The following is a 27,057-nucleotide window of genomic DNA, read 5'->3' on the forward strand; positions in this document are numbered from 1 at the left end:
AACTTCACAAGACCTCTGAAGGATGTAATGTGGTTTATGGCACCAAGACGTTAGCAGCAGACCCTGTAAGTCCTGTAAGTTGTGAGTGGGGCCTCCATGGACCGCATCAATAAGATTTAGGTGCCCATGATCCTGTTGACTTTTCACTAGTTGTCTTTTGGAAGGTACTGACAACTGCATAACAGAAAAAATCCACATGACTCAAATGATGTTTTGGAGATGCTCTGACCCAGTTGACCAGCCCTCACAGTTTGGCCCGTGTCAAAGTGGCTCAGATCCTTATGCTTGGCCTTTTTTCCTGCTCTTAACACATGACCGTCAAGAACTGACTGCTCACTTGCTGTCTTGTATTTCACCACTGCTTGAAAGATGCCACTGTAGATAAAAAGATAATCAATGTTCTTCACTTAATTTGTCTATATTTAGTTTGTTTGTATATATTAGTATGGTTTCGTGCCTGTGCTTTTTTGAATTTGAGAAATGTGACAAAAATTATATTCTTTACTAAGTTACTGATCTCCATTATTAAAGAGTTCCTATGCAGACTGCACTATATTAAATTCTAATAATATTTAAAGCTTTAGAGTTGTGTGGCTCTCTTAGGAACCATCGTTTTGAGCAGTAGTTTGGTGCATTGAAAAAGAATAAGGGAGAAGATTCATTTCCAAGCTGTCAAGCATTCCATTCATGGTGCCCTTCGACATGCTCTTAACATATGTCTCTTACTTAACCTTTAGTGCAACCCAAGACATTCTTTCATAAAATTGACAATAGAGGCTCATGTTCAGGCTGATTATCAGCACCTAGACATGGGTGGCTATGTTTTGCATTTGCTATTACATTTACTTCAGTAAGTCTTTGAATATGTAACTACTTGTATGAAAGCACACTTTATACACTTTATACTCTACACTGCATTAGTCAACATTTTTCCCCTTCCATTTTCAGTCATGTAATGCGATGTGCCATACGAGTTACGAGTTTCTGTTTGCTAGAGATTCCTCCTCCTTGGTGCCTTTGCGTTTCATTCACCTTTGTCCAGTTATGATGAGGTCACGTTATTTATGATTGTTCCTCCAGTCGAACGCTCTGATACGGCCGAATACATATGGTGAACTAGCAGCTGTTGTGAACTCACCCTGTAGTGAAAGTGTTATTAGAAAGACTCCTGTCCTTCTTTTTCAAGCTATATTTCCCCACTACTGCCAGCAGTCATATCAGGGGTTTTGAATTACAGGGAGCCAAGAAGAGCTTAGCCTCCAGGAAAGACATTTTGAAGTTTGGGGAGTGGATACAACAGATGAGCCATTATCTTTTTACCTTATTACCAGTATATTAATGCTCTGGCTGGTTGAAAAAGAAATAAAGGCACACAATGTTGAGTTCTCCTGTGTGAGCTTGTTTGTTTTATCTGTGTAAAAAAACTAAATGAACAGCTGATCTCTTCTAATGCTGGTGTCTGTATGGTTGTGTTGTGTCAGTGCATATAGTTTTATATTGTGTAATTGTTCAGTGGTCAGTTATATTTTAGATTTTGAAAACAATGGTGTGTGGTCCAGTGAGTATTGCCACTGTCAGAGCAAAACCGTAACCCTCCAGAAAATATAGACATTTTTATTGATGTATTCATTATGAAATGTTGAATTACAAAATTCAGCCAAATTCAAATTACAGTTCAAACATATCCTGAATCTGTAGTGTACCCTTTTTATTGTTTAGATCATATGTGACTCATAACATCTTAACATCATAAAATCTTACAAAGGCTATGAAGAAGGGTTGAGAAACCTGTCTTCTGCCTAACCCCGTATATACTGGTGGATTTGTGTGCCCGTCATCTGCCTTGCATCTGTAATTGGTGAATTGCATCAGTGTCTGTCTATGATTTGTGTAAAACTGACTAATCCATATGCTTTCAGCTGGACAGAAAAACTGCTTTGTGAGACTCCATGACTCAGATTCATCTATTCACTGGATCTGACTGATATAAACAACACAAACAATTAGCCGTTCACTTATCTCACAGCATGAAAATGAAGATTAGTGATGAAAACAGAGGCCTCAAGCCAGTTAAAATATGTGGCAAAAACTGGATTGAGACATCCCTATATAGAACCATTGCCTTTACTAGAGAACCCTTTACCATATCTGTCCCTAGTCTATTAATATCGGAGGCCTATAGACGGCTCTCTTAAAGAAGGCAGACTACGCTCTCTTCAGGCTGTAGTATCACTCCTCTAACCTCACTCATAGTAAACAGACCTTGCCCATTGTCAGCAAGTTGTTTGTAGAAGAGTAGAAATGACTTCTGGTTATGCTTTATGTACTGAAATAGCTGCTGGTGTTTCTGGCATGCGGGTACATGCCGTCACCATGAGAGCCGCGTTGCTGGGCTGCTTGCCGTTAGTATTCTGTGCTAGGCTTGGGGGACCAGTGTGGCATGCCTTGGCTAGCTCTGATAAAGCCCAAGCACTTATCACACGTGATTGATTTGTTTACTCGTCCCAGGCTGGTCCACTTATCATATGCCTTATCCCTGAAGCTGAACAGTGATGGGCTACTGCCTCTATCTCTCTTTCTGCCTCTCTCACTCACTCGCTCACTTTCACTCTGTGAGCTCACTGAGCTCTCTGATTTGACTTTGTATATAAAGGTATATTCAATCACGGTAAAAATGACAATAAGTGATCATCACTCTTCAGGCCACCTTGGCGCCTGATGCGTTGGTAAGGCCACCAAGCGTCCAAGCCCGATTTTTCATTTAGTTCTCTGGGACCCTGCTGGTCTTCTCCCTTCTATCGAGGCAGTTTAGTAAGCCGCCATCAAGCTCCTTGCATTTGCCGTTAGTCACAGGGGCAAGGCCTGGCTTAATGAATCCTCTTTATTTGACACTGAAGAAGCATCTGAAATAACGACCTGGCTCCAGATGGTTCTGTTTTGCCTGACTTCAATACAAATCATTCATCATCTGTTTCCTCTCTCTGCCATCCTTCTTTCTCACTCTCTCATCCATCTACCTACTGTCCTTCTTCCTATGCAGCGTATTGGTCATTGTGCTCAGACGATGGAGGCCTGTCAGGATGACGTGCTGCAGCAGCTTAGAGGGCTGTCTGTGTCTGAGCAGGAAGTTAATGCTAAGGTAGGTACTGCATGCTACACTACACCACATCTCTCTGTGCTATATCTGCACTGCTACCAGTCTACAATAGTGGCCACTACTGACTGGAGACCAGAACAGAAACAGAAAAAAAAGACAATTGAAAGATATGATCCTTTTTGTAACCAGTGTTGGAAAACTGGAGTGTAATACTAAACAGTTAGGGGTAAATGTACAGTATGTACAGTATATAACCACTAGGGATGGTTGTGGTTATACTCTAATCACTCACTACATTGCAAGCTCTTCACAGGGGTCATAAGGTAGGCACCTCTCTTCATCAGTGTTTCATCAATTAATATAATATAATATAAATATAATAACTTATTTATTAACTTGTGAGTTAACTGTTAACCATTTCACAGTTTATAATAGGAACATTAGACAAGAGCTTTGCAATCACTTTTTACCAGAGGGCACAGCACCCATTCCCTTCTCCACCAGTGGTTAGATACTAAAATGATGTTTTTGTTCATATGCAGAACACAGCAAAACAACAGAAGCAAAAAGAAACCCATGAGCGGATAACCAGCTATTGTCACAGATTTACAACTATATACTATGTAATTATATCATTGAATTCCTTGCCTTGAATGATTAACTAAATTCCACCACTTTTTTTGCTTTATTCATCATTCTGTTATCATATATATATATGATAACAGAATGATGAAAAAAAGTGGTGGATTTTTATATATATATATATATATATATATATATATATATATATATATTTATATTTATATTTATATATATTTTTTTTTTTATTAAATACATTTTAGTTTTACCGGTGGGGGTTATTGTTGACACATGCAAGAAAAGGGAAACATAAATATGTAGCTAAAATATATATAGATTTAATGAGAAGTTGCAAGAAAACAAACTTGATTGTGATTTTAGAACAGAACTAGAGATGGGCCAATCAGTGTTTTTGTGGCCGATGCCAATCATCTTTCAGCCACATTAACCTTTCCAGACAAACTTGCTAATGCATCATTGTGCAGGGCTTCTGTAATGGGTAGTGTTGGCTTGGCAGTTAAAGCTCTAGGTTATTGATGACAGAGCTGTGGGTCTGGTGTCTGGGTTTGGCAAGCTGCCATTGTTGGGCCCTTGAGCTATTTTAACAAATGAATTATCTAGGCTCTGAGTGGCTTAGCAGACTAAGACACTTACACTATGGCCTGAGGCTTGCAAGTTCAAATCTCAAGTAGTGCTGCTTCGTCCTCAGCAGCCGGAATTCAAGAGAGCACAATTGGCCATGTTTTCTCTGGGTGGATGCATGAGATCTCCACTCGTCGCTCTAAATAGTGATGTTTGCCGGCATTGGCGTCTGTTGGCTAATGCACCAAATCTGGGGATCCAGTGCGTTCCTTTAAACGTGTCGGCTGCCTTGAGATGCTGCATTGGCAGCAGCTCGAAAAGATGCGGTGGCTACCTTCATGTGCTTGTCCTCACCCTCCTGGTGAAGGGCAGCATATTAAGTGGTAGGGAGAGTCCTAGTGAGTAGGTGGATGGCTTGGCTAAATTGGTGAGAAAATTGAGTAAAAATATGAAATAAATAAAATTCTCTGTCTTTAAAATCAGAAATTATGAAAGTAATGTGATACAGGGAACCGACCTGTGCAGAGCAACCTAAATAACAACACTATAATGACTAAAGAGTATAAAAAATGTGCTTGGACTATGTTTGAAGATCGTCAGTTATTCCCTAATGGTACGACTCATTGAGATTTAAAAATGCAGATATATATTTAAAAAACAAAAATTGTTAAGATGCCCTTCCATGGTAGCCACCATGCAGTAGAATCTAAGACTAGATTCAACCCCTTCGTTCTCTTATTCTGTTCTGCAGCCAGACGAACTGAGCATCATCAGTGTCTACTTTAGTGTCACTGTGTTGCACCTGTCTGGTCTAAACTGAATACTCACTCACACATAATTTTATAACCTAAGACTCTCACACACACACACACATACTGGTATGCCCTGAGGGAGCCCGCTGCTCCGTTAGGCAGTTATGTTAACTATTGCATGCCATAAACGCCTACCTAAGCAGAAGGCTGAATAATTCACACCGGCTGGCAGTTCGGTAATTAAGAGCGGCCCGGAGAGCCGTCCATTATTTATCCAGACTGCTTGTGCGCAGTAAACATAGCTGGCACGTGAAGAGGCAGGGGATGAGTCTACATGACTCTTTAGCCCAGCTTGTGCATGTTTCTGCGTTTGGCCTGGAGGCAGCCGAGGCTAGCCCAAACACACAGGGGGCAGTCTGCAGGGAAACAAACTTGCACTAGCGTGTACTCTGCATCTCTCTAAATTCATCTTGCTAAGCGCAGTGGGGTCAGAAAAGCCATTTGATATTAATGCAAAGACGTGAAAGATTTTCACCAAAAAAGTTAATTGATTTTTGATTAATGCTTTCTGAAGAGACGAGGAGCGCGCTCCACAATGGGGGAAAAAATGTGCTGAAGCTGGTGGTAATTTGGCTGAAAGTCTTAATTAGTGTTTGATAGATGCCTTTAACTATGAGACCAGACTCTATGGCTGGAGATGATGGTGGGATACTAAAGTGGCTATTGATTGTGCATATTTAAAACCCCTTACAAACTAAGAGGAAGGCCTAAAAAGTGCGCAGCTAATTAGTCACTTGTCAATAATTGACACCAAGATGTATGCAGTGCGACTAGAACCAGTGTGTGTGTGCCGATTAATTGAAAGAAGCAGTTATCGGAGACGAATCTGAGTAAAGACCTTTTTCTTTCACTTTTCCCCCCATTGCAGGGAAGAGGTGAGTGAATTAGAGTGAGTGGCTCCTGGTAGATGAGGATCATTAGCCTAAAGGAGTCTGTATCTGTATCATCAGTCACCAAAATCCTTAATAATAGACTGTCAGAGCGCTGCGTCTGTGTTGTGATAAATTCGTTTGTTGCCTGAACTCATAAGCTTACGCACAAACTAGTCAGGATGTCGGCTTGAGGTCAACTTCAATAATTTCTTTCCACATGAGGCCAACGCTAGGGGTTTGCTTTGATGAACTCAATAGACAACAAAACAAATAAAATATGCTGTAAGACTGAACAAATGCAGTATAGCTTCTGTAAAAGTGGTTGAATTCACAATAATATTTAACAAGTTTAAATGAACATTAACGTTCTGTTAAAGGAAAGACTTGGCCAAATACTGAATGCACTCACTTGACCCCTTACCCCAGATGTAGTCAGTCAACCAAGACGTGTTTGGTGCCCAAATTTTGCTCCTTTTATTTTCAAACCAGAACTATGGGGCTAATAATAAGACTAAAAGACTAAAGATCAATATTCACGCCAATCTTTTTTGTAAATACATGCACACATACTTCTCTCATCCCATTCAAACTGCATCAAGGTCTTCATTAAAGTTGTTTAGACTTGTCAGTGTGGTTTAGGGTAGTGGTTCTCAAACCTGTCCTCAGGGATCCCCAAACAGACCAGATCTTTATTCTAGTCCAGCTCGCAATGTGTAGAGCAAAAATGTGGATTTAGAAAAAAGCATGACTTTCTGTGAACTACAAAATGAAACAAACTCTAGCAGAACATTCGGGTGTTGTGCCGAACCCCCAGCAGATTTTGCCTGCAAAATCCAACTCCCTTTGTGAACACGAATGGCACAGGCATATATATATAATAATCTATATATGTAATCTTTTTAAAAAAAAAAGCTATTGTCTACAATAACTGTCTCCTGTGTGAGGATTTGTTCATATATATATATATATATATATATATATATAGTCATATATATCAACACGTCTGCATCACCTGGTTATATATACAGTACATTGCATATGCATTAAACAAGCATACCTTAGTACCAAGAACTAGTAAGGTATATCCCCATATCCACAAGCAGTCAGACCAGCGCTGATGGCGGATTCAGGAAAGCATACTTCATGTTGACATATTAAAAAAGGGGCGAGAGGAAGATGTCATGTCCTTCAACATCCCGAGGCACATCAGCTGGATGCCTGTCCCACCGTTGACGACTAGAAACCTCTGGATAAAAGTGCACAGCCTGGTGGGAGAGAGTTGTTCTGAAGGAAGTCACAGATTTTGAATGGAAGCAAAATTTCCATATGACACAGCAGTCATTTATGATTTTGTGCGACTTAATGAAAGATTATCTCGGCCCTGCAGAGCATACCGTAAGATTCCCTATTCAAATCAAATCATGTTTTGTGTTACCTTGTACATGCTCTAGGCTCTTGCACAGAACATACGTATATGCTCTGATTGAGAATGTAATCGGATGGATGTGTTTATATGGCCACCTCATTTAATCAGATAGAAATTGTATTCAGAATGGCCTCAGTCGGACTAGTCTATTTTGATAGAGATGTATACCTGGGCGTATTCTGTCTTCTTTAACACATCTGAAGCCAGCCATCGCCTAATTCCGAGCTGCTGCTGATGTGACTTCGTCGAGCAGTCAATGCGCTCTGAGGAAAGCGCTGGGTCCCCAGCTCCACTGCACCAGGCCGTAGACGCCTGTGCCGGCCAGCATTGATTAAGAGTGAAGAGGGGAAAGAGCGCCATCTACCCACCTTGAGAGAGCAAGGCAAATTGTGCTCTCTAGAACTCTGGCCGTTGATGTTAAAGCAGCACGGCTTGGGATTTGAACCCATGGCCCCGAGCCATAGTGGCAGCACACTAGACCGCTGAGCAACTAGGCCCCCATTTAATTCACTTTTTTATTGTCAGCACTGCTGCTGCCAGCTGGCCACTGGAGTCACAGGCTCTGCAATTTTGGAAACTCAGGTCATCAGGACACGCCTCAACATATCACCATATTGCCCGCCCCTACTGCACCATTTTAAAAAGCTGAGGGGGCCAGTGCTCTCTCCAGCACTGATGTCTGATTGACTAAAGGTGGAAGTCTCAGTGCAGCTGCGCAGGGCTAAATCGCACCGCTCCACTATAAAGAGCAGGACTGCTCCAAGCCACAGTGGGTTAGTGCTCTCAGCCTCACTCCGCTTCCACGGGTCACGCTTTGGTCTGCTCCTCGCAGAACCATCCGGGGCTTTCCAAATCAGCATCGGTTTCTGCTCACACACAGCTGCCGCTTCTGACCACAGCTCATTTCAATATGCATGTGTCGGAAGAGAGAATGCGTCCGGACCTCGTTACGGAGCGGGGCGTGGGTGTGTGTATGTGTGTGCTGAGTCTGTGCGTATAATGATGTGGTTTCTCCTGCCCAGCACTGAGCTTCTGTTTGTTCTTGTGCCAGGATGTACACGGGGGCACACTCTGGGATCATCAGTGCCCTCCAGCTAACTCACTCTCTCTCTCTCTTTTTTTTCCCCACCTCCTTCCATCCTCCTCCTCCTCCTCTCTGGACTTGGTACATTGTGCGCAGCGTGCTCTGGCGGCTAAAGGCGCTCGTTAAAAGCTATAACTTATCTCACGTTTGAAGCTAATGGGAGGAATACTGGCCGCAGTGAAAAATAAATTACATTTTTCCCCCTCTCTCGGGCTGCCCTCCTAACCCACAGCGTAATATGGCAGCGGTGAGAGTATGCATTACAAATCGGAGGCATTAGAATTTATCTGTGCTGCGCGACGCTGACTGATGCATTCGAAAATAATGTACTAGAGCCCAGCATTACAGGGACCCCATAACTAATGGACAGCTCTTGCCTGTGGCCGCCACTGTATATCATTCAGCTGGCCCAGCTCATCAACCCTGAGAGTCCTTCGCAGGACTCTCTCCCTCCAGACCAGCAGATCACTCTCTCTTCATCCATCCATCCCTCCCTTACCCTTACTCTCTCGCTCCTTCTGACACAGGTGTTTCCTCTCTCTTTATCTCTCCCCTACCCTGGCTATCTGTCTTTTTACCCCATTATGGACGGCTGGGTGAGGTCAGTGTTTCTAGCACTGAAGTCATGATTTGAGTATGATCGTGTTAGCAGGTATGACTTATATAGCATGTAACAGTATTGAGACTGTGTTACAATATTAGGACTCCTGCTCAATCACTGGTTCTTTTCAAATCAACGGTATAAAAATAGTTTATCCTGCTTGTGTTAAAGTAACTCTCTAGTGTCCAGGGAAGGCCTTCTTCTAGACTTTGGAGCATTGCTGTGAGGATCTGAATGCATTCAGCAACAAGAGCTTTGCTGAAGTCAGGATGTCGGATGATCACCACCCTACTTCACCCCACCCCAATCCCCCTTGGGACAAATTCTTAACAAATTCTTGTTAAAATAACAAAAACACACGTTAAAGATGCTACCAGATATAAGATTTAGCTTTAAGATAACTCAATGCTAATATGCACAGAAATTTAATAATCAAACAAAAAAATAAAACCAGTCATCAGGCTGGAAAACTCCATTCTATGGTGCTAAAATATTTACATTAATGAAAACTTTACATTCTTGTGTATTTCAAATGCACGTCTGCTTTTTTTTAGTTTAATTGAGTGGGAAAGCCTCAGGCCCTTTTAAGACCTTCAGGGAAAGACCAATGGTTTCTGAGAACTACAGGAATACATATAATATATTTTGTTTTTATTCAGTAGAATCAACATGCCTGTTTTTCTTCATTTTTGCTAGTATTGCAGAACTACTGTTATTGTGTTTGGGATTTCAGGGGTTAAATTCTTAGTTCATCCAAGAGAAAGTTGTCCAATCAGCATTTTCCCCCTGTGCTAGCTGTGCAGATTCAGCCACGCTAGCTTTCCCATGGGATAGGACTTCAGGAGCTGCACAGAATGCCTTAAAGAACAGACTAGCCACCAGTATGCACCATAATTGAAAAGTTGCAGTGAAATTAGCCAGTCAGGTTTGGATGTACAATTGGTGGGACCGTTTTCATGAGTAAAAACTAGAGACCTTCTGGAAGTCCAAATGTTTATGTTGGTTGGACCTATTTTACACTACTTACTCTACACACTTCAGTGTGCTAAAGTGTAAATTTGCCCTGTTCTTCTGTCATAGAATCTCCTCTACAGTTAAGAAGTGCAGTTGGCACTTTGAGTCACCAGTAAAAAATGAAAGAATTTTCTGGACAAGTTGAGAGATACAGAACCTTCACATGAATTAGGCTTGGGTTACTCAACGTTACACAGTGTTCACAAGCCTTAATCCTGCCTGCTTCCATACTGCAGTTAGCGGTGTGCTGAACCCAATTTCTCCCTGTTACGGTCAGTGAAGCATTACAGTGATTTTGAAGCTGCTGTTTTAAGGTAGAAATGCTACATAGTGTAGCTTTAATCTATATAAAAGCCAGTTGCCAGTTGGGTTACTGGCACTACTGTTGGATTCGGACAGCAGACTCTGCAGGCATGGACAGGGTAGAGTTTCTGAGGAGTTTCTTTAACAGAAACAGTTAAAGTTCAGTTTCTTCTCACTAGTTTCTGTTGTGTCAGTTAGAGGAAACTTCATTAGAGCACAAAACACACAGAAAAGCGAATAAGAATAATACATTGAACATTCTGATATCCATTATATCTGGCCATCATCGTTCTTTAATAGTGTTTATCTGTAATAACTGTGGCCAGCAGTAACAGCGACTGCCTGCTTAAGCCAAATAAAGGGAAAGAAAGCGAGGAGGGAGAAGGGCCAAATGAATTCCATCCACAGAGGGGTCAGGGAGACTGAAAGTGCATAGCAATGCAGTTTGGCCAGCAGGCAGCGGGAGATAGGATGCTAATAAGATCAGAAGAAAAGAGGAGCGGCCGAACCCCTGGGATGAGCATAAAGACTTTTTTTTCCTGTTTTAAAACAGAAAACGGCCTGAAAAAATAATGACGTCTGCTTTGAAATGCATTAATAATCAGAGGCGGGACGCTTTTGTTTCAAGAAGGTGCGCCAGAAAAAGAGGGAGCGGATATGAGGGGGGGCAACATGAATTGTTTGGATTTAAGGAGGCCTCTTCCTCCCTTGCTCTCTGTCCAGGTGCGGGCAGCACCGGATCTCATTATCTCCATCTTGCGCTGCCTTTTAATGGAGAGCTGTGGTCGGCAGCCCTGGGCTGCTCATGTTTGGCATGCTTTCTCCCCAGGACAATGCCTTGCCTCATCTCGCTCTCCGCTCTGGCGCTCTCCACGTGTGTCTGTGTCTGCAGACCAACGCTATAGAATACCTGAGCAGGAGCCGCTCATCCAGTATGATGAAAGGCCTCGAACGCTTTGCCCTTTTTTCTTTTTCATTTTTTTTGTCCTCAGCCTAATTGGAAATTCATAGAATAGCTAATGAAATGAAACTTAGATGAAGTATGCACTTTTTTATATTACACATCAGGCTAAGGCAGGCCGGCACTGCGCTGGGTTTCCAGTGCTGCAGAAAGCTTAAGTGGGTTGAATCTCGATTAGAAAAATGTAATACGATTACAATGCAGTGTAATTGAAAAAGGTATAGTGAGGTATAAAGAAACGTGTGCATGCATTTGGGGTGCTGTGTGGCTGGAATGGGGAAGTGCAATCCCTGGTTTTATGGGTATTTAAAAGAAAACCTTTTTGGTCTTTTTGATCTGCTTTCTTGTTTGCCACTGTGTCTGGTTTTGTATTTGTTGACAAAGTAAAGTGCCATTAGCTGGGTTTCGCTTCAGGTGGGTCCGTTTGTAGCATTTTTGGAAGCATTGTATATTATGATATGAACATGTTTGCTGAATAAGTTGTGAAAATGCAAGTAGAATGAAGTCATATGACTTTTTTTCAATTTGTTTAATTTTTCCATTTTTCTCCCTATGTGGTACTGCTAATTAACCCATATGTTTGTAACTCCCCTAACACTAGTAAAAACTCTCCTCCGATAGATGCCAGTGCAGCATTACTGGGCAGCCCACACACTAAACTAGTCCCTAGCTCCACTGTACCAGCCAACCTGTGCTAGCCATCTTCCCACCCATAAAGAGCACAGTCAATTGTGCTCTCTTGGACTCTGACTGTTGAAGTGACATGGCTTGGGATTCGACCTCGTGACTGCCAGGCCATAGTGGTAACGCATTAGTTCGCTGAGCCACACGCTGAGCCCATAATTCTGTTTTTGCTTAGCCATAGCTACAAAACATGACAGAAGGCAGCAGGCACCAGTGAACTAAGGGCAGAGAAATAATAAAAAATGCCATTGTCTTTTTCACAGAAAAATGTTTGCGAAATTAGATGGTAGACGGACATCATATGCTGCAGCTGATCTCTATGAGTTATTATAGTTATCTGTGTGTTATTGTCTTCTTATCTTACAATGTAAAATGGCAAAAAGTAATTAATTCATTTACCTAAAGTGAAAAAATAACATTTTAAGTTTTAGGTTTTTGGTTAACCACAAATTTTGATTACCTGCTGCAGTACACCCACCCACACATACACTGTTATACCAAGTTATACTGTACATACACACATGTTTCTACCACCATCATGCTTAACAGATGGGATAGTGGAGAGGTTGAATGCCTCTTCTATATACCTACCTTTACTCCTTCAAACATCTTTGACTCATCTGACCAAAAATCTGATCAGCTGCAAACTTTAGTCAAGCTCGAAGATACTGATTTTGGACTCTGGCTTTTTGTTCTTGGATGGGAGCCCTGGCGATGTAGACAGTGTAGACATGAGCACTAGTTTCAGCAGATTCTAGTAATTGTACTGTGTGATGGGAAATCCAATACATCCAAAAGTGCAAAAACATACCCTTTGTTTGAGTACAGCAAATTAAAAATATGAAAACAAACAAGGGGGGCACTGTACTTGTGTCATGGCTTTGTAAAATCAGTATTTCATCTTTAACCTTTCTACAGCCTGTATATCACTTATTGATCCAGATATTGGCCACCACAAGGTGTTACTGTAAGATGTGGTATAAATATTTACCTTATCAGCCCAGATAGTGGTGCACTAGGTTCTCTGGATTCCCCCCACTCTGCTCATGTGCACTTGAAACCCAATGAGCTGAGAAAATGGCCATTCACTGCTAGAGTCTCTCTCCCTTTCAAACCCTCTCGCTGCTCACTTGGAACTTCACAATGAAGGCCCTTTAGTGAGAGTGCGGCCGTCGGGGCTCAGCTAAAATGGCTCCAAACACTGTAAATTTGTTATTTGGCTCTGGCCTTGAGCGGCCAGTGGCCCTGCATCAGTCATCCTCCCTAAATAAGCTGGCCTCAAATTAATGGTGGGGTGAATCAGGCTGGAGAGGCGCTGTAATAGGGCCTGTGTGAAAGGGTTTTGCTGGGAATGGTTTTAAACAGGGAAAGCGCTGAAGTGGGCGCTGGACGGCTATCGGATAACGACGCGCCGTTAAAAGGTTGACCGCGCCCTCGGCGGAATGGAGCTTGCTGCGCGCCTGTCCCAATTTTAGCTAATCCCCGCTGCCTGATCGTCTCCTGAAGTGCTCAGGTGCCGCACACATTCATTAATGGTCCACTAGAGGATTTATTTGATTATTTCCTTTATTTCCTTTTTTCTGCATGTGTTTTTTTCTGGCCCGGCTATCATTGGTAATTCGCAGAATCCGCGTCTGCAGCATCAGCTTCATTTAGAATGATCTCATGGAGGCAGAGTGCTTTTTTTGTGGTAAATAACCCATGTCTCAGTGTCAAGGCATTAGCAAAAATTGTGGCGGGTGTATTTTCATTTTGACGTCCCAAACAGCCCCCAGAACACCGGCATCCCCACCCTATTCTTCCCTTCTCTCTCTTACACACACACACACACCACACAGGCACGCACACAAACACACGCACACATCCTAAACCCTCCCAGCTCTGACACTTTGATGTGGGTCATCATTGAGCCCCTGTGGCCCCCTCCCGAACCCCACCATGTCAGCACCTTTTGATGTAGCCTATGTGCAAGTTTCCAAATAGAATATTTAATAAGGAGTCATTATCATTTTGATTTCTCACTGAAGAAAAGGCGTGACCTCTGGCATTTGTGTGTGTGTATGAGTGTGTGAGGCTGACGCTCGGGGGAACCGCAGGCAGATACGGCTCACTTGCATTAAGCCCGGTGCTCTGTGGACCTCCTAAAAATTGTTGCTGTATGCACACCGCTGGCAGTGCAGTAAAAAAGAAATGACAGTCTTTCAGATAAGACTCAAGCCCTGTTTGTTCCTTCTGCATTTCTGAAGTTACACTCTGTGCCTCTACACACAGCTGAGCTTAGTCTCTCCAAAGCCAAAACAAGCCCTCCCTTGTACATCTTGCGAGGGAGGTTCTAAAATATTATCTATAACTGAGGTAAAGCCAAAAACCTTCTTTAGTAAAGTTTCCATTTTTGGCTTTTGTTTCTCACTGCTATATACTTAGGAAGAACCCCTAAGTCAGTTAGTTTGCATTGCTTTGCATGTAGTTACCGAATAGTAATCCTTAGGGTGTAATAAAAGTCACAGAGCACAAGGGGTTAATCTTGCTCTTGTTAGCACAGTTGTACAGTTGTGGTTGGAAGTTCACATACTCTCCTTATGGACATGACAGTATGGGGTAGTGATTTAATATTTGTGGACACCCCTTCTAATGAACGCATTTAGCTACTGACATTGCTGACACAGATACAGCACACACACAGCTTGTCTAGTCCCTGTAGAAAAGCACTGCCAATAGAATAGGATCTGTGTGGAGCAGACAAAGGTGTACCTATTGGCACCATTCCTAATGCCAAGTGTGGGCTAGAGTAAAATGTGTTCTCTGGAATGATTTTGCTCCATTCAATACTTTTTGGGATAAATATGTGAGTTGGGGATAAGGTATGGTGGTAATTACCCTACATTCTGACCTGGTGGCTGAATGGGACAGTTACCCCAACAAAAGCAGGATTTCAGAAGAAACAATAATTGAGCAGGTGTCCCAAGACTTTTGTTTTGTGTAGTGTATTTTCCATAAGATTGAGGTCAGGACTGTGGGAAGACCATTCCACAACTGTATGTGACCACCCACTGAATAAAATTCTGATGTCTTTCCCTATGTTTTTTGGCTGGGCTACTGTTGCTAAACACTGGATGAGACTGTCACAATTATTTCTGTACACAAACCCCAAAAAAATATGGGAAAGCTACATAAAAATGATGTGATTTAGTATAATGGCATCGAAAGACTTTCCTTTATTAATAATTTAAGCTAAATAACATGGTCACTCTTAATGGCGGCCTTACCATTCAGCCACGTAGAGAAGTTTAATTTATTTTTTGTAGACTGAATGAAATTTTGTAGTTTCATTTATGACTTGTAGAAGTCATAATGTGCTCTGAAACACATCGATTTGTCTGCGACAATTAATTTGAGATCTGGATGTGTTTGCGAAAAGAAAATCTCTAGCAACTCACAATTTGATTCGATTATGATACAACAGTTTTAGATGCACCTTAATGCATTGCATGTTATAACTATCCAACCCGTGTTCTCCACTGATTCCATCACTTTGATTTAGCTCTCATTGTAGAGTGAGGGGATCACTGTGTGAGTGAAATCTCAGCTCTGAAGTTTGCAGAATAACTCAACAGCCCTGTTTCTCAGCGACTGAATACGGACACAAATCCTTGGCAACTTAATTTGTGAAAGAGTTAATTTATAATATTAATTTGTAATATTTCTTTTCTTTTTTTTCACTTGTTCGAATCTCGGGTCATGCAGCTTGCCATCAGCAACCAGAGTCGGAGAGAGCACAACTGGCCTTGCTCTCTCAGGGGTGGATTAATGGCACTTGCTCCTCACATCACTCCTAGGATGATGTTGGTCAGTAAAGTCATCTGTTAGCTGTGGTATTGTAGCTGAGGAGCCTGTTGGCTACTTTGCTATGCTGCAGTTCAAAAAGGGGCGGTGGCTGGCTTTAACATGTGTCAGGGGAGACATGTGCTACTCTTGACCCTCCTGGTGTTGGGAGCATTGCTAGAGATAGGAGCTGTTTTCATGAATGGGGGATGAGCAGAAAATAGGGTCAAATTAGAAATCAATCATCGTAAAGAAAATGTATTTTTGACATTTGTGAATTGATTCTGAATCGTTCACGTATGCTTTGAGGTGCATCTAAGAATCACATTTTTCCCCCACCTCTACTGAACAAGCATACATCAGTTGTCTTCAAGCATACAAGCATACATCCATGTCTTGGTGAATTGACTACATTGAAAACTTTAGTGGTAAATCTTTTTTATAAATAGATTTTTCATCAGACTGTCCTATTTTGGTAATGCTTGTGGATAAGCAATATCTCCACCGATCACATATCTGATGTGGTTTGTTGCACCCACACATATTAGACAAAGCTATGAGTTCAGCACCATTTCAGAATGTCTAAGTAAGAGAAAGTATTGGGATAAAGTAAACCCAATCAGCAAAGTAAAAATAATGAATTTCTCAATTTTACCAACTGACTATGCCAGCATTGCCTGGATAGACAGCAGGCTATGAATCTTGACTATCAGTGTGTTAGTCTTGGTCTTAATGATTTGGCTAATTGGTGCATATAGATTTCCTTTTAACTGCTTAATGAAAAGACTAAACTGGACATTAAGCACTACTACAATTAAAAAGTAAATCTATCCTAACATTGAAGGTTTATCTAATGGAAGACAGAAGGAAAACAAATGGAAAGCTGAATGGAATTAAGCTCTAATTGCTGTAGGAAGCCTCGTCTGCTTCTATAGGCTCCTTAAAATGACTCTGTATTAGCAGTGTAGAGGATGAAACAGCGTATTGTTCGCGCAGGCAGTTTCAGTGTAGTCAAGCGTTTCAGTGCGCACGCGGGTCTGTGTATGTGTGGTAGGAGGCCATTAGGAGGCTCACCTGTGATGAATAATGGCGTCTTGGAGCAGACTGAGGAACTGGCCTTGACTACACAGGGGGAGCAGCTGCTCTGGCACTGAAAGCGTGTTTTGATTCAGCCAGACGTGCTACAGCCTCTACCTTGTTGGGGGCTAGATTCAGGAAAAGTAATGTAATTTTTTCTTTGTTTTTTTTTTTTTTTAAACCAATAGCTGGCCTTTTTATGAGGCAGAACAAAGCGGCACTCTGTACGTGTTATGTATGTATGGTGTGTGTGGTGCCTTTTTTTTTTTTTTTTTTTTTTTTCGGCCCCCCTTTCCATTTTTCAGTCCTTTTCAGCTCTGTGGACGAGGTCGCAATTAGCATGCTAATGACGTGATCCAAACCTCTAAAGATCAAGTCAGTAGGAGTCCTTTCTCCGTGCCTGGAGATAACAAAGAACCTTTTACAGAAATCACCAGATGAAATGCACTGCATTTATCCTGCGAGTCCTGATTTCTTTGAGATACAAGCACTTATCCTTTTTTTCTTTTTTTGTATCCTCTCCCTCTCAATACGCCGTCGAGGCCCTGCCTGTCTGTGGCTTGTTTTGGTTAATTATATCAAGGACTTTGTATTATTCTCCTTTTAGAGAGCTGCATGGCAAATCTGCATATATTCCCAGCCCTACTTGATGTTGCATGGATTTTCGGAGCAGAAGTGGCTCATTTAGGAGCCCTGCCACGGCTGTTTTGGCAGAGAGGTGAGAGATCAAAGAGGCTCCTAATGTGAAGGTGCACAAGTGCTGGTGAGCTCGGCGGTGCTCAGAGCTGTGGTTTTAGCATCAGGGCAGGCCTAATGAGGAGTGGGTAATAGCTCTTTTAATGGAGGCAATGGTCTGGGCGCACACGCGCGGCCAGGGGCCGGCAAGCGCTGGACTGGGATGCCCCTCAGCTCCGTGTTCAGCACCAAAAATGGACTTTGTGTTCAGCAGCGGGAAGGGAGGGGGAACAACAAAAGTATAGGCCTTGATCCTGCGGTCAGACCGAACAAATAGAGGGGTTGAAAGCTGGCCCCTGGCTGAGGGAGGCCAGGGGGGCTTTAGAGGGAGTAGGCTGCTCCTGTGTGCATGTTCAAAACACCTGAGAGAGGATGCTGGGAGGCCTGGCCTTTACCCAGCCCTCTTCTTCTCTTTGTTCTCTCAGCAGAGGTTAAGCAGAGGTCTGCTGGAAACACACTCAAACACACCCTAGGCTGTAGCCTGTCTTGCCCTCTTTGCTGCATGATGCTAAAATGGCTCTCCAGCCCTACAGCCTTAGCAACACTCCATATTACTTGGTGGATCTTATATGGTTCCATTTCTCCTAGTCCTTTTCTTAGTTCTCTTTGTAAATTATCTCTTTTCTGATTGGTTGCTACCTCATTTTCAAATCAGTCTTCACTGAATTGAAACTGCTTTAGGGTAAATTTATAAAACTTTTTTTAAAACTTACAGTTGCCGTTAAATTACACTTTTGATGTGTCACTCCTTGCTATTGTGCCTCCAAATGGTTGAAAATTGAATTCTGCTGCATCTGTAACACCGCCTCACTAAGCCCCGCCTCCAAACACTTGTTACCCCCCTGATACTGGGCATACTCTTTTACGTACCAACAATACCCACAATATGCTCAGAAAAGCTTTGCTCAGCTTAGTGATATCGCCTACCCTTTTGTTGAAGGTACATTGTTGAAGCTAGTGTGTTTTGCTAAGCTCAGCGTAGCCCAGCATGTCTGCTTAGTCAGAGTTTATAAAGTGTTTATAGACTAGTGTGGATCAAAATAAACTCAAGCAATTTCACAAATGGACTTCACCGGTCAAGCTGACGTCTATGGGGGAAACAGCAAAGTGATGAAGGGGTCAAATACAGTGTCAGAGGAGCAATAAGTGTTGATTTTTGATCTTGAGCACAGATCAATAACAAGTCAGTATTAATAGACTGCATTGGCATTCATCATGGAATACCAACATAGTGTTAAATATACCAACATTTTTAATATTTAAGCATTTGTAGGAAGTGGATGGGTTTCTTTTTTTTTTTTCTTGTATTTTAATAAAAATGTTTGATATTATGCTGCAGATGCAGCGGCTTAGCATCTATTGAAGATATGATAAAGTAATCCATATCAATTAGATCTTGATTAAAATGGCTGACATTTGACACAGGAGATCCTTGGTTCATTACTGCAATGTAATGGTCTATTATCGGCATCAAAAGTTTAATTAAAATGGAAGTTCAGTTCGGCTTTTAGAAGAAATTGATTTTATAAGCCTACTGTATCGCTTCTCCTTCTAGAAGGGCAGATAATACGCTTTAATTAAAACGTGTATCGTGAGCATTCATCAGAATACTTCTCAGACAAGCGCTTGCTTCTTTTTTTTTTGCCCTCCTATCCCGCACGTGGTGACCTGGTGAGCGTATTCCGCTTTCAGGAAATCGCATGGCTTAATGTGTAGCCTCATTTTGCCGTTCAGTTTTAATAGGCTGGTTCTTTTGTGCAGGCCTGCCAATTGTGTTCTTCACCAGCGTGGATCAAGTAGCATGTAGTGTGATCTGCCACGCTTCTTAGCCCAAGCCTGTTGTTTCACGTCATGGCCGCTTCTGTGTGATTGACCTGCCTCCCTCTTATACCGTGACCCTCAATTGCGGGGGGCAATTTAGCTATAGAAAATGGATTCACACAACGCCTCCGGTTCACTTACAAGCACCACTGCAGCAGACTCTCCCTGACAAGCATGTCCACACAATTGATAGGTGACTTGTGTCAGGAGTGTGTCACATCTCTCTCGGATGTATTGCTATGTCCTATTGTCTGCCAAATGTTTACAGACGGAGTGTGAACGCTCTGGAACAGACATGGAGAATATATACAGTATATTCTGTTCAAAGGTTTGGAATCATTGGTAATAATAATCTTTATTTTAGAAGCGTAGCATAGTTTTTAAAACACCTAGTGTCATGCTATGATTATATATATATATATATATATATATATATATATATATATATATATATAAAATGCATGTAAAAAGTATGGGCTATATGAGCTAAATATATATATTTAATATTAATGGATCCATGGATACTTCCTTCTAACTGTTAAACAATCTTAAACTATCTTTAGGAGGTCTAGAAAATTCACTGCTAGCAATCCAGGCCCAGAGTGGCAACCCATGCTTATCTTCATCTCCAAGAATTGTGATGTCAATCTGTGAAATGACTGCACTTTAGTTGCAGCCAGTTTCAATTGTTGAAGATGTCGGCTTCATGAAACTAATGACATGCTTTAAATCTGACTACCGTGTTCTATGTCGAGCATGATGACCTGGCTTGAGAAATTAGCCGTAATAATTAGACTTAATTCATTCCTTAATGGCCATAAGAAGTAACATTAACCTGTTCTATAACTGCATGCGCTGCGTTTCCTCGTATAGGTTGTGGTTAATTCTTTGCAAAATGAGAGATTAAATGTTCAGAAGAAATAGTTCTCACATTCCTAGTTAAGTCATTTAAGACATGTTCAGTTCTCAGTGTTTAGTGTTCTTAAAACATATTAAACGAGCGTGGCCTTGAAGATTGTCTCAGAGGTTCTTCTGCAAACATGTTAATGAGCGCTGGTCCTTTGGCAGGTGGAGGAGCGTGAGGCTCAGATCCAGGAGCTGCAGGACATCATCACAGAGCTCCATCAAGAAATGTCCCAGAAGGACCAGGACAAACTCGACCAGTTCCAGCAGCTCCTGCAGCTTGAGGCCAAGGTGAAGGAGCTCACAGAGAAGGTAGTGCACCAAGGAGCTCTAATTCATACTGACTAAAGCGGTGGTTGAGCCAAAAATCAACATTTTCCTTTTCCCCAAATGTAGTCAAGACGTTTGGTGTCTGGAGGTTGCTTCTTTAGTTTTCACTGGAGTTTCAAAGCTAAAGTACAACCTTGAAGTTATTCAGGAGTTCTTTAGTAAAGACAGTGCTTGTGTGATATGTTTTTCTTCATAATAAACAACATCTTGGATATAGTTCTTTAAAGAACATTTTATGGGTTCCACTATTGTTGCAAAAAGTCAAAACCATGTTCTTCAGTACTACAAAGAACCATTTTTACTAAAAGTGCAGCTAACAAATAGTGGAAAGATATACCAGGGCTGCACAACAATTCAACAACAGCGGTGATTCTGCAAACCATAGAGCTGGGGAAAATGTGTGGCATGGTATTTGTAACAATTTACGTTTCAAGGTATATTGTGGCATTTCTATTTATTAATATATTTATTTCTTTTTTGCATGACTGAGACCTAACTATAGGATTTGCTTGGCCCCACAGAATGACAGCATATGACGGAATTGCATTAAACAGCTATAGTTATAATTCACTTAGTTCATATTACAGTATTATCACTGTAAATCTGACTAATTAGTTGCCTTCGTTTTTGCCTTAATTAGTTTTCTTTTAATTAAAAAGAAAATGTACACTTGTATTTGTAGGTTAACAGTGGGCAGTGGTGGCTCAGCGGTTAAAGCGCCGGGATATCGATAACAGGGTTGTGGGTTCAATTCCCGGGCTCGGCAAGCTGCCACTGTTGGGCCCTTGAGCAAGGCCCTTCACCCTCTCTGCTCCCCGGGCGCTGGAGTTGGCTGCCCACCGCTCTGGGTGTGTGTGTGTACTCACTGCCCCTAACACATGTGTGTGTGTGAGTGTGTGTTCACTACCAGATGGGTTAAATGCGGAGGACACATTTCGCTGTACAGTGTACAGTGACAAATACGTGCACCTTTACCTTTACTTATTTTACTACAAATCCACATTTTTAACTATTATAAATCTTTTTGTTGTTAGAAACAGAACAATAAACCAGAAAAACAGAATTAAACAGTAAACAGATAAACCTGTCAGACTGTCTTTTAAAACAAAACAGTGAAAACAAAACAGTGTTTAAAGTTTTACCCCAGAAAGTCTTTAGTTTATAATTACGTGTTCAGACAGTGTTTGGCACCCCTACCAGGTATGTGTGCTTGTGTGTTCGCAGAGAGCTCAATACAGCAAGTTGATTGAAAAAGCTCTGTTTGTGTGCGGTTTGGTGTGGTTGTGATTCAAGTTTCTCACAGGCTGAGCTCATAGACGTCCTCTCTCAGAGTACTTAGAGGACTTCCAGTGTCTCTGCTGCTCCTTCGTAAGTGCTGGAACACCCGGGGGGTCCTTAGGGAGTGTGTGTGCTAGCCTGCTTTCGCCAGAAACACAGTGCTAAGCATGTGTCCTGTTTTTGTTGTGTCTAAATGATGCAGCACTAAATGTTTATTTCTTTGTTGCATAACCAATTTATACTATTTCATCTACCCTTTTGTATGTTTCACCCGGCAGAGGAAAGCAAACACCTCAAACACATATTTTAACTGATTATTTTCTGATTTGGAAAAACTTCTAATCAAAACCTCAAAGTTTGACCTTGTACAGCAACAGGATGCCAGAAAAATAGATAATATGGATATTGCCTTTTGAGGCTCAAAGATGTACACAAAAAGAGAAAGTGAATTTGGTGCTTTTTTGTCTGTTGGACAGAAAATACATATAGCATATGTAGAGGGCAGAGCTGAATAATGTATTTTTAATTTATTTAAGATTGAGCTGTGTCTGTCGTCAGTTGGGAGCTACAGAGTATCGATCGCTAGGTCAACAAGCCAGTTTGGCTGCTTTAGACTTGTACTTTAATAGCTGAATAGAATGAACATAAAAGAAGACAATTCAATCATTAGTCATCAGTCATTTATATAAAATAAAAACGTCAGCTTAAATTTTGTGATCGTGGTCAGCTGAGCTACTGCTAAAGTTTTCAGCATGCTACATTCTTTTATACATTTTTATACTTTTTATTTTACTATTATAGAATTATCCAGATTTGAGTGTAGTACGTTATGCCAAAGTGTAGTTAAAAAGTAAACCCTGTTGTTTTTGACACAGCCATCTCCTCTGTCTGTATTTCATTTTTGACAAATGTTAAATTGCATCTGATTTGTTAATCGATCCCAAAATCTTTCCAGGCTCAGCGACCCCAAAGTGAACTCTGTACCCTCTTTGTCCTCACTGACCTGACCCGTTTTACCCGCGCATTTTAGCAACTAATTTAGTCTGTTGAGCATCTTCTTGCTGTTTCCTTTGAGGGTTTTGAAAATGAGAGCTGAAATGACTCGGGGGCTAAAAGGCATAGTCTGTGCCATTCAATCAGCTCAGTGTTTTTCCCATCACATTCCCTCTTACGGTGAATGATGCGGTGCAGGATTGACATGTCAATGCTTGATTGAAGAGGTCATTCACAGGAATCAATCTTTGATTGAAACGCTAGTACACCCGACCTATGGGATTGGCTTATGCACTTCATGTTGATACAGAAATATTGAAGGGCTTTGACTATCAGACAGTCTGACAACATTTTGTTTGGAAAAAAATGGATTAGCATTTTTGTTTGTGTTTGTCCATGTGCCTGCATGTTCTTCTGAATGACCTGCAGTGTTTGTGTGTGTGTGTGTGTGTGTAGTTACAGGGCTCAGCAGAGACCATTGCTCAGCTTAGACATGAGGCCACTGAGAGAAGTGCAAAAGATATTGCCCTACACAGGGATGTGAGTACTATCAACCATCTTCTTTATATATGTGTGTGTGAGTGTGTATCTGTTAGGGCTGCACAATATATCGTTTCAGCATCGCCATCGCAATGTATAGACATGCATTGTCAGGTGCAATGTCAAATTATATACCATGCTACAACTTTTTGGCTGCTCATACAAAGCAAAATTGTGTACTGTTCCTTTGCAATGGCATTATTAATATCAGAACGTGTGGAATCAGTGACATCTGGTGACTTTTGATGAAATCTGGTGGAAATTCCTGTATTTTTTTAAGATGGTTATCAGCACAGAAGGCCATTTTACATTTACTGTAATGATTTGCTAGTAAACATTCAACAAAACCCAACTGAGCTAAATTAAGTTTGTTTACAATCCTGTTATGGAGAGGATGGCTAAAATCCTCTCATATAGCTTGGCCTTACAACTGTGGGTGAGTGCTTATGAAAAAGAAGACATCCTGCCTTTTTCTATGGCACTTCATTTAAAGCATTTTCTGGGATTAGAATAAACGTTTCCTCTATAAGCAAGTTGGACGTTGCCAAAAGCCATTTATTTTTCTGTGTGATTTAGATTTCAGATGTGACATACTTTTCCCTCCTTAAAATGAAGAGCTTTTTGAGCCCTTCTAAGTACTCATTGGGTGATTTTAATGCAACTTAGGCAGTTTTAATATCTGTTGCTTAATTTTCTTCTTAAAAGTGATTCGAATAACAATATATGTATTACAGGCATTGTTCACACACACACACACACACACACACACACACACCTACATTTGCATTTACATTTACATTGAAGGCATTAAGCAGACACTCTTATCCAGAGCGACTTACAAAAGTGCTTCACGGTTTACTCAGAAAATACCCTTAGCTGGTTTATCTAGACTAACTTCTAAAAGATATCTCTGTGTTTAGATCCTACTAACAAAAGAGTCATTATAGAGACCGCAATTCCCAACACTACGCTTCAGTAGTCAGGGAAGGCAAGTCAAGTCAAGCCGTTCTTGAGGCTCGAAAGACTCTTGGTACTGATCGGCTTTTGACCGTTGCCATCAAGTACGGAGGGGGTGGTCCATTCTTGGCTTTGAATCTGAGAGCCAGTGAAGAGAACGCAGCAGCGGAGTTACATGGCTGAACTTAGAAGCGTTGAAGACAACCCATGCTGGATCAGTTGCAGGGGCCTGATGGTGCTCAAAGGGAGACCTGCCAGAAGGGAATTACACTAATCAAGTCCTGAAGTGACAAGAGACTGAACAAGCACCTGGGTGGCCTCTCTAGACAGGAAGAGTCAAATTCTTCGGATGTTGAAAAGGAGAAATCTGCATGGCAGATTTGCAACACATCTCATCTCACACTGGCACAAATGCTTTTTGTAATGACTTTGTCGATGATCTTGATCATAAAAGACGTTGCAGAAGCCTAAAACATCAGCATTTACAATGGTGGCAGACTTTGATTCATTTGTTTCTTCAATGAAAATCCTGTTATTCTTAATGCGGCAACTTCATTGACAACTGCAGCATGTGAATCCATGCTGTACAGTTTTCTGAGGAGATGGAATGCTCCAGAAATCATCCAGTATGTCAAGTAAAGTGTTCCCCAGTAATTCGATCTTCATTCTTGACACCTTTCCTAGTTAGGTAGAATCATATACAGCTCTGTTCAGTAGGGTTGAAACTGTATTATAACAGTCTCAGAAGGTATTATGGATTTATGGTATCACAGTATGTGGTATTTCACCGTTCTTGACCATTAACAATCTAAAAATAAGGGGGAGGGGTTGGTTGAAACTTGAAGGAATTTATTTAATGGGGTTATATATAAATATGTATGTCTCTATTTTGAAAATTAATAAATAAGAAAGCTGCATGTAAGGTGGAGCTCTTCTTTCAACTAATGATTATGTTCATTATGGATTAATCTGCTAATTATTTTCTCTATTAATCAATAATTTGATTTTTAAAACTCTCTTCTCTGTTGCATTATTTTTCCAATTTCATACCATGGTATACTGATATGGTATACAACTGCAGCCCTACTACATAGTTTCCTGCTGGTTGTTTAAAACCTGGAAACGTGTACAGGACAAGAATCATGTTGAAATAATTTTTTTATATTTGGTGATTGAAAGCATTAATTTCAATCTTTTAGACCATGATCCCATGTTTTAGTCCATATTGCGACGCACAGCCACTGTTTTTAGGTTAACTACCCTTTCCCATTCCTGTTCACCAGTGGAAAAGTACCGCTGTAGGACAACCTCTGAACAGCTGTTATTTAGAAGGTGCGCCATTCTCAGCACAGCAGTGACACTGACATGTCCATGAATGTATGTTATTTATACACGTTTGCTTTAAAGTAGAGAACTCTACACACACTCCACTCTACTGACCTACTACAAGACAGCTCAAGTCACCCCTGAGTTAAAGCCCAGTGTAGCACATTCGTCAGAGATGTGCTGCTGATTAAGATGATGATTGCTGCGTTGGAGAGTGGGAGCTTTAGGAATGTGAGGCTGTGGAGTGTGTGGAGTTGTGCTAACAGCAGATGTGCTCCTCGTTCCGTTGGAGCTAATTCCGCAGAACTCAGGAGAGACAATCACAGCACTGTCCTCTCCACTGCCCACGCAGGGCCAACTGTCTCTTGACATCTCCTCACATCTGGCAGTGGGCCTGGCAACACTGGGAGTCAATTAACTCTAATGAATTGTAATATTGTGCAATTTTAATCAGGCCCTAATTTGGTGTAATTACCTTATAAGTTCTGGATGGGGCTACATGGCTGTTGCGTCTACGGCTGAGTAAGGCAAAGGGTTCAAGTAGAGAGCGAAGGCGACCAATGGGGAAAAGAGCTACGAAGTTGCCTTTGTTTGGCTTTAATGTGAAGATTGTGCAAAGATAATGAGATGACTTTTCGTCGTCGGTTATTAGATTTCTCGTGGTCAGATACAGCGAGTCAGGGAGTAATTATTCACATAGTTTTAGTGATGAGGGCCTGATTGTGTTATGCAGTGATGAGACATGGGTTGTTTCCTAGAGGTTTATGACCCTCCAATCATTAGCCATTTTAAAAGCTGCTTAAATTGAGAGGAAATTTACAGACAGTAAAGAAAAGATTTCCAGTCCCTACTCTTAAAACAGGCAAATGCTCTTTCTAGATACAAACTTTAACCTCTTATTGTCTTACATTCACACTCCTATATCCTAGGAGTTACTCAGACAGTTTGTGTTGTTTTCCATGTAATTACAAAACAATAATTTTAGATATCAAAATACAGCTACCCATGAAAGGGTAGAGGGTAGAGCAAAACAACATTGAGATTAAGTTAGCGAAAAAACTGTATAAAAAGTTCATTTCAATCAGATAGTAATGTCCTTTTTAGTGCCTGTGGTGGTGCTAGACAAAGTGCACTGCCATGCATTAAATTACATTCTCAATTCAGTCCTCAGTTCAGATTTATCGTCATTAAACACAATAACACAGATGTATTTACATATACACAAGCGTACATTCATTTATAAATAGTTCAGACTGCAGG

General features: G+C 41.3%; 1 protein-coding gene across 8 annotated transcripts in view; it reads left to right on the top strand.

Annotated features, from left to right (window-relative positions):
• The window catches only part of pmfbp1 (polyamine modulated factor 1 binding protein 1), a 235,203-nt gene that overhangs the window by 49,355 nt on the left and 158,791 nt on the right, over positions 1-27,057 (top strand). For 7 of the 8 annotated variants that reach the window (XM_072660358.1, XM_072660363.1, XM_072660366.1 and 4 more), the window contains 3 exons: positions 3,041-3,139; positions 20,539-20,685; positions 23,431-23,514. In XM_072660358.1, the coding sequence (XP_072516459.1) occupies positions 3,065-3,139; positions 20,539-20,685; positions 23,431-23,514 (306 nt within the window). In that variant the 5' untranslated portion in view covers positions 3,041-3,064. The remainder of the gene's footprint in view (positions 1-3,040; positions 3,140-20,538; positions 20,686-23,430; positions 23,515-27,057) is intronic. The other variant, XM_072660364.1, reaches the window with a different exon arrangement.

Source organism: Salminus brasiliensis, chromosome 17 (genome assembly GCF_030463535.1).
Source record: "Salminus brasiliensis chromosome 17, fSalBra1.hap2, whole genome shotgun sequence".
Taxonomy (NCBI): Eukaryota; Metazoa; Chordata; class Actinopteri; order Characiformes; family Bryconidae; genus Salminus; species Salminus brasiliensis.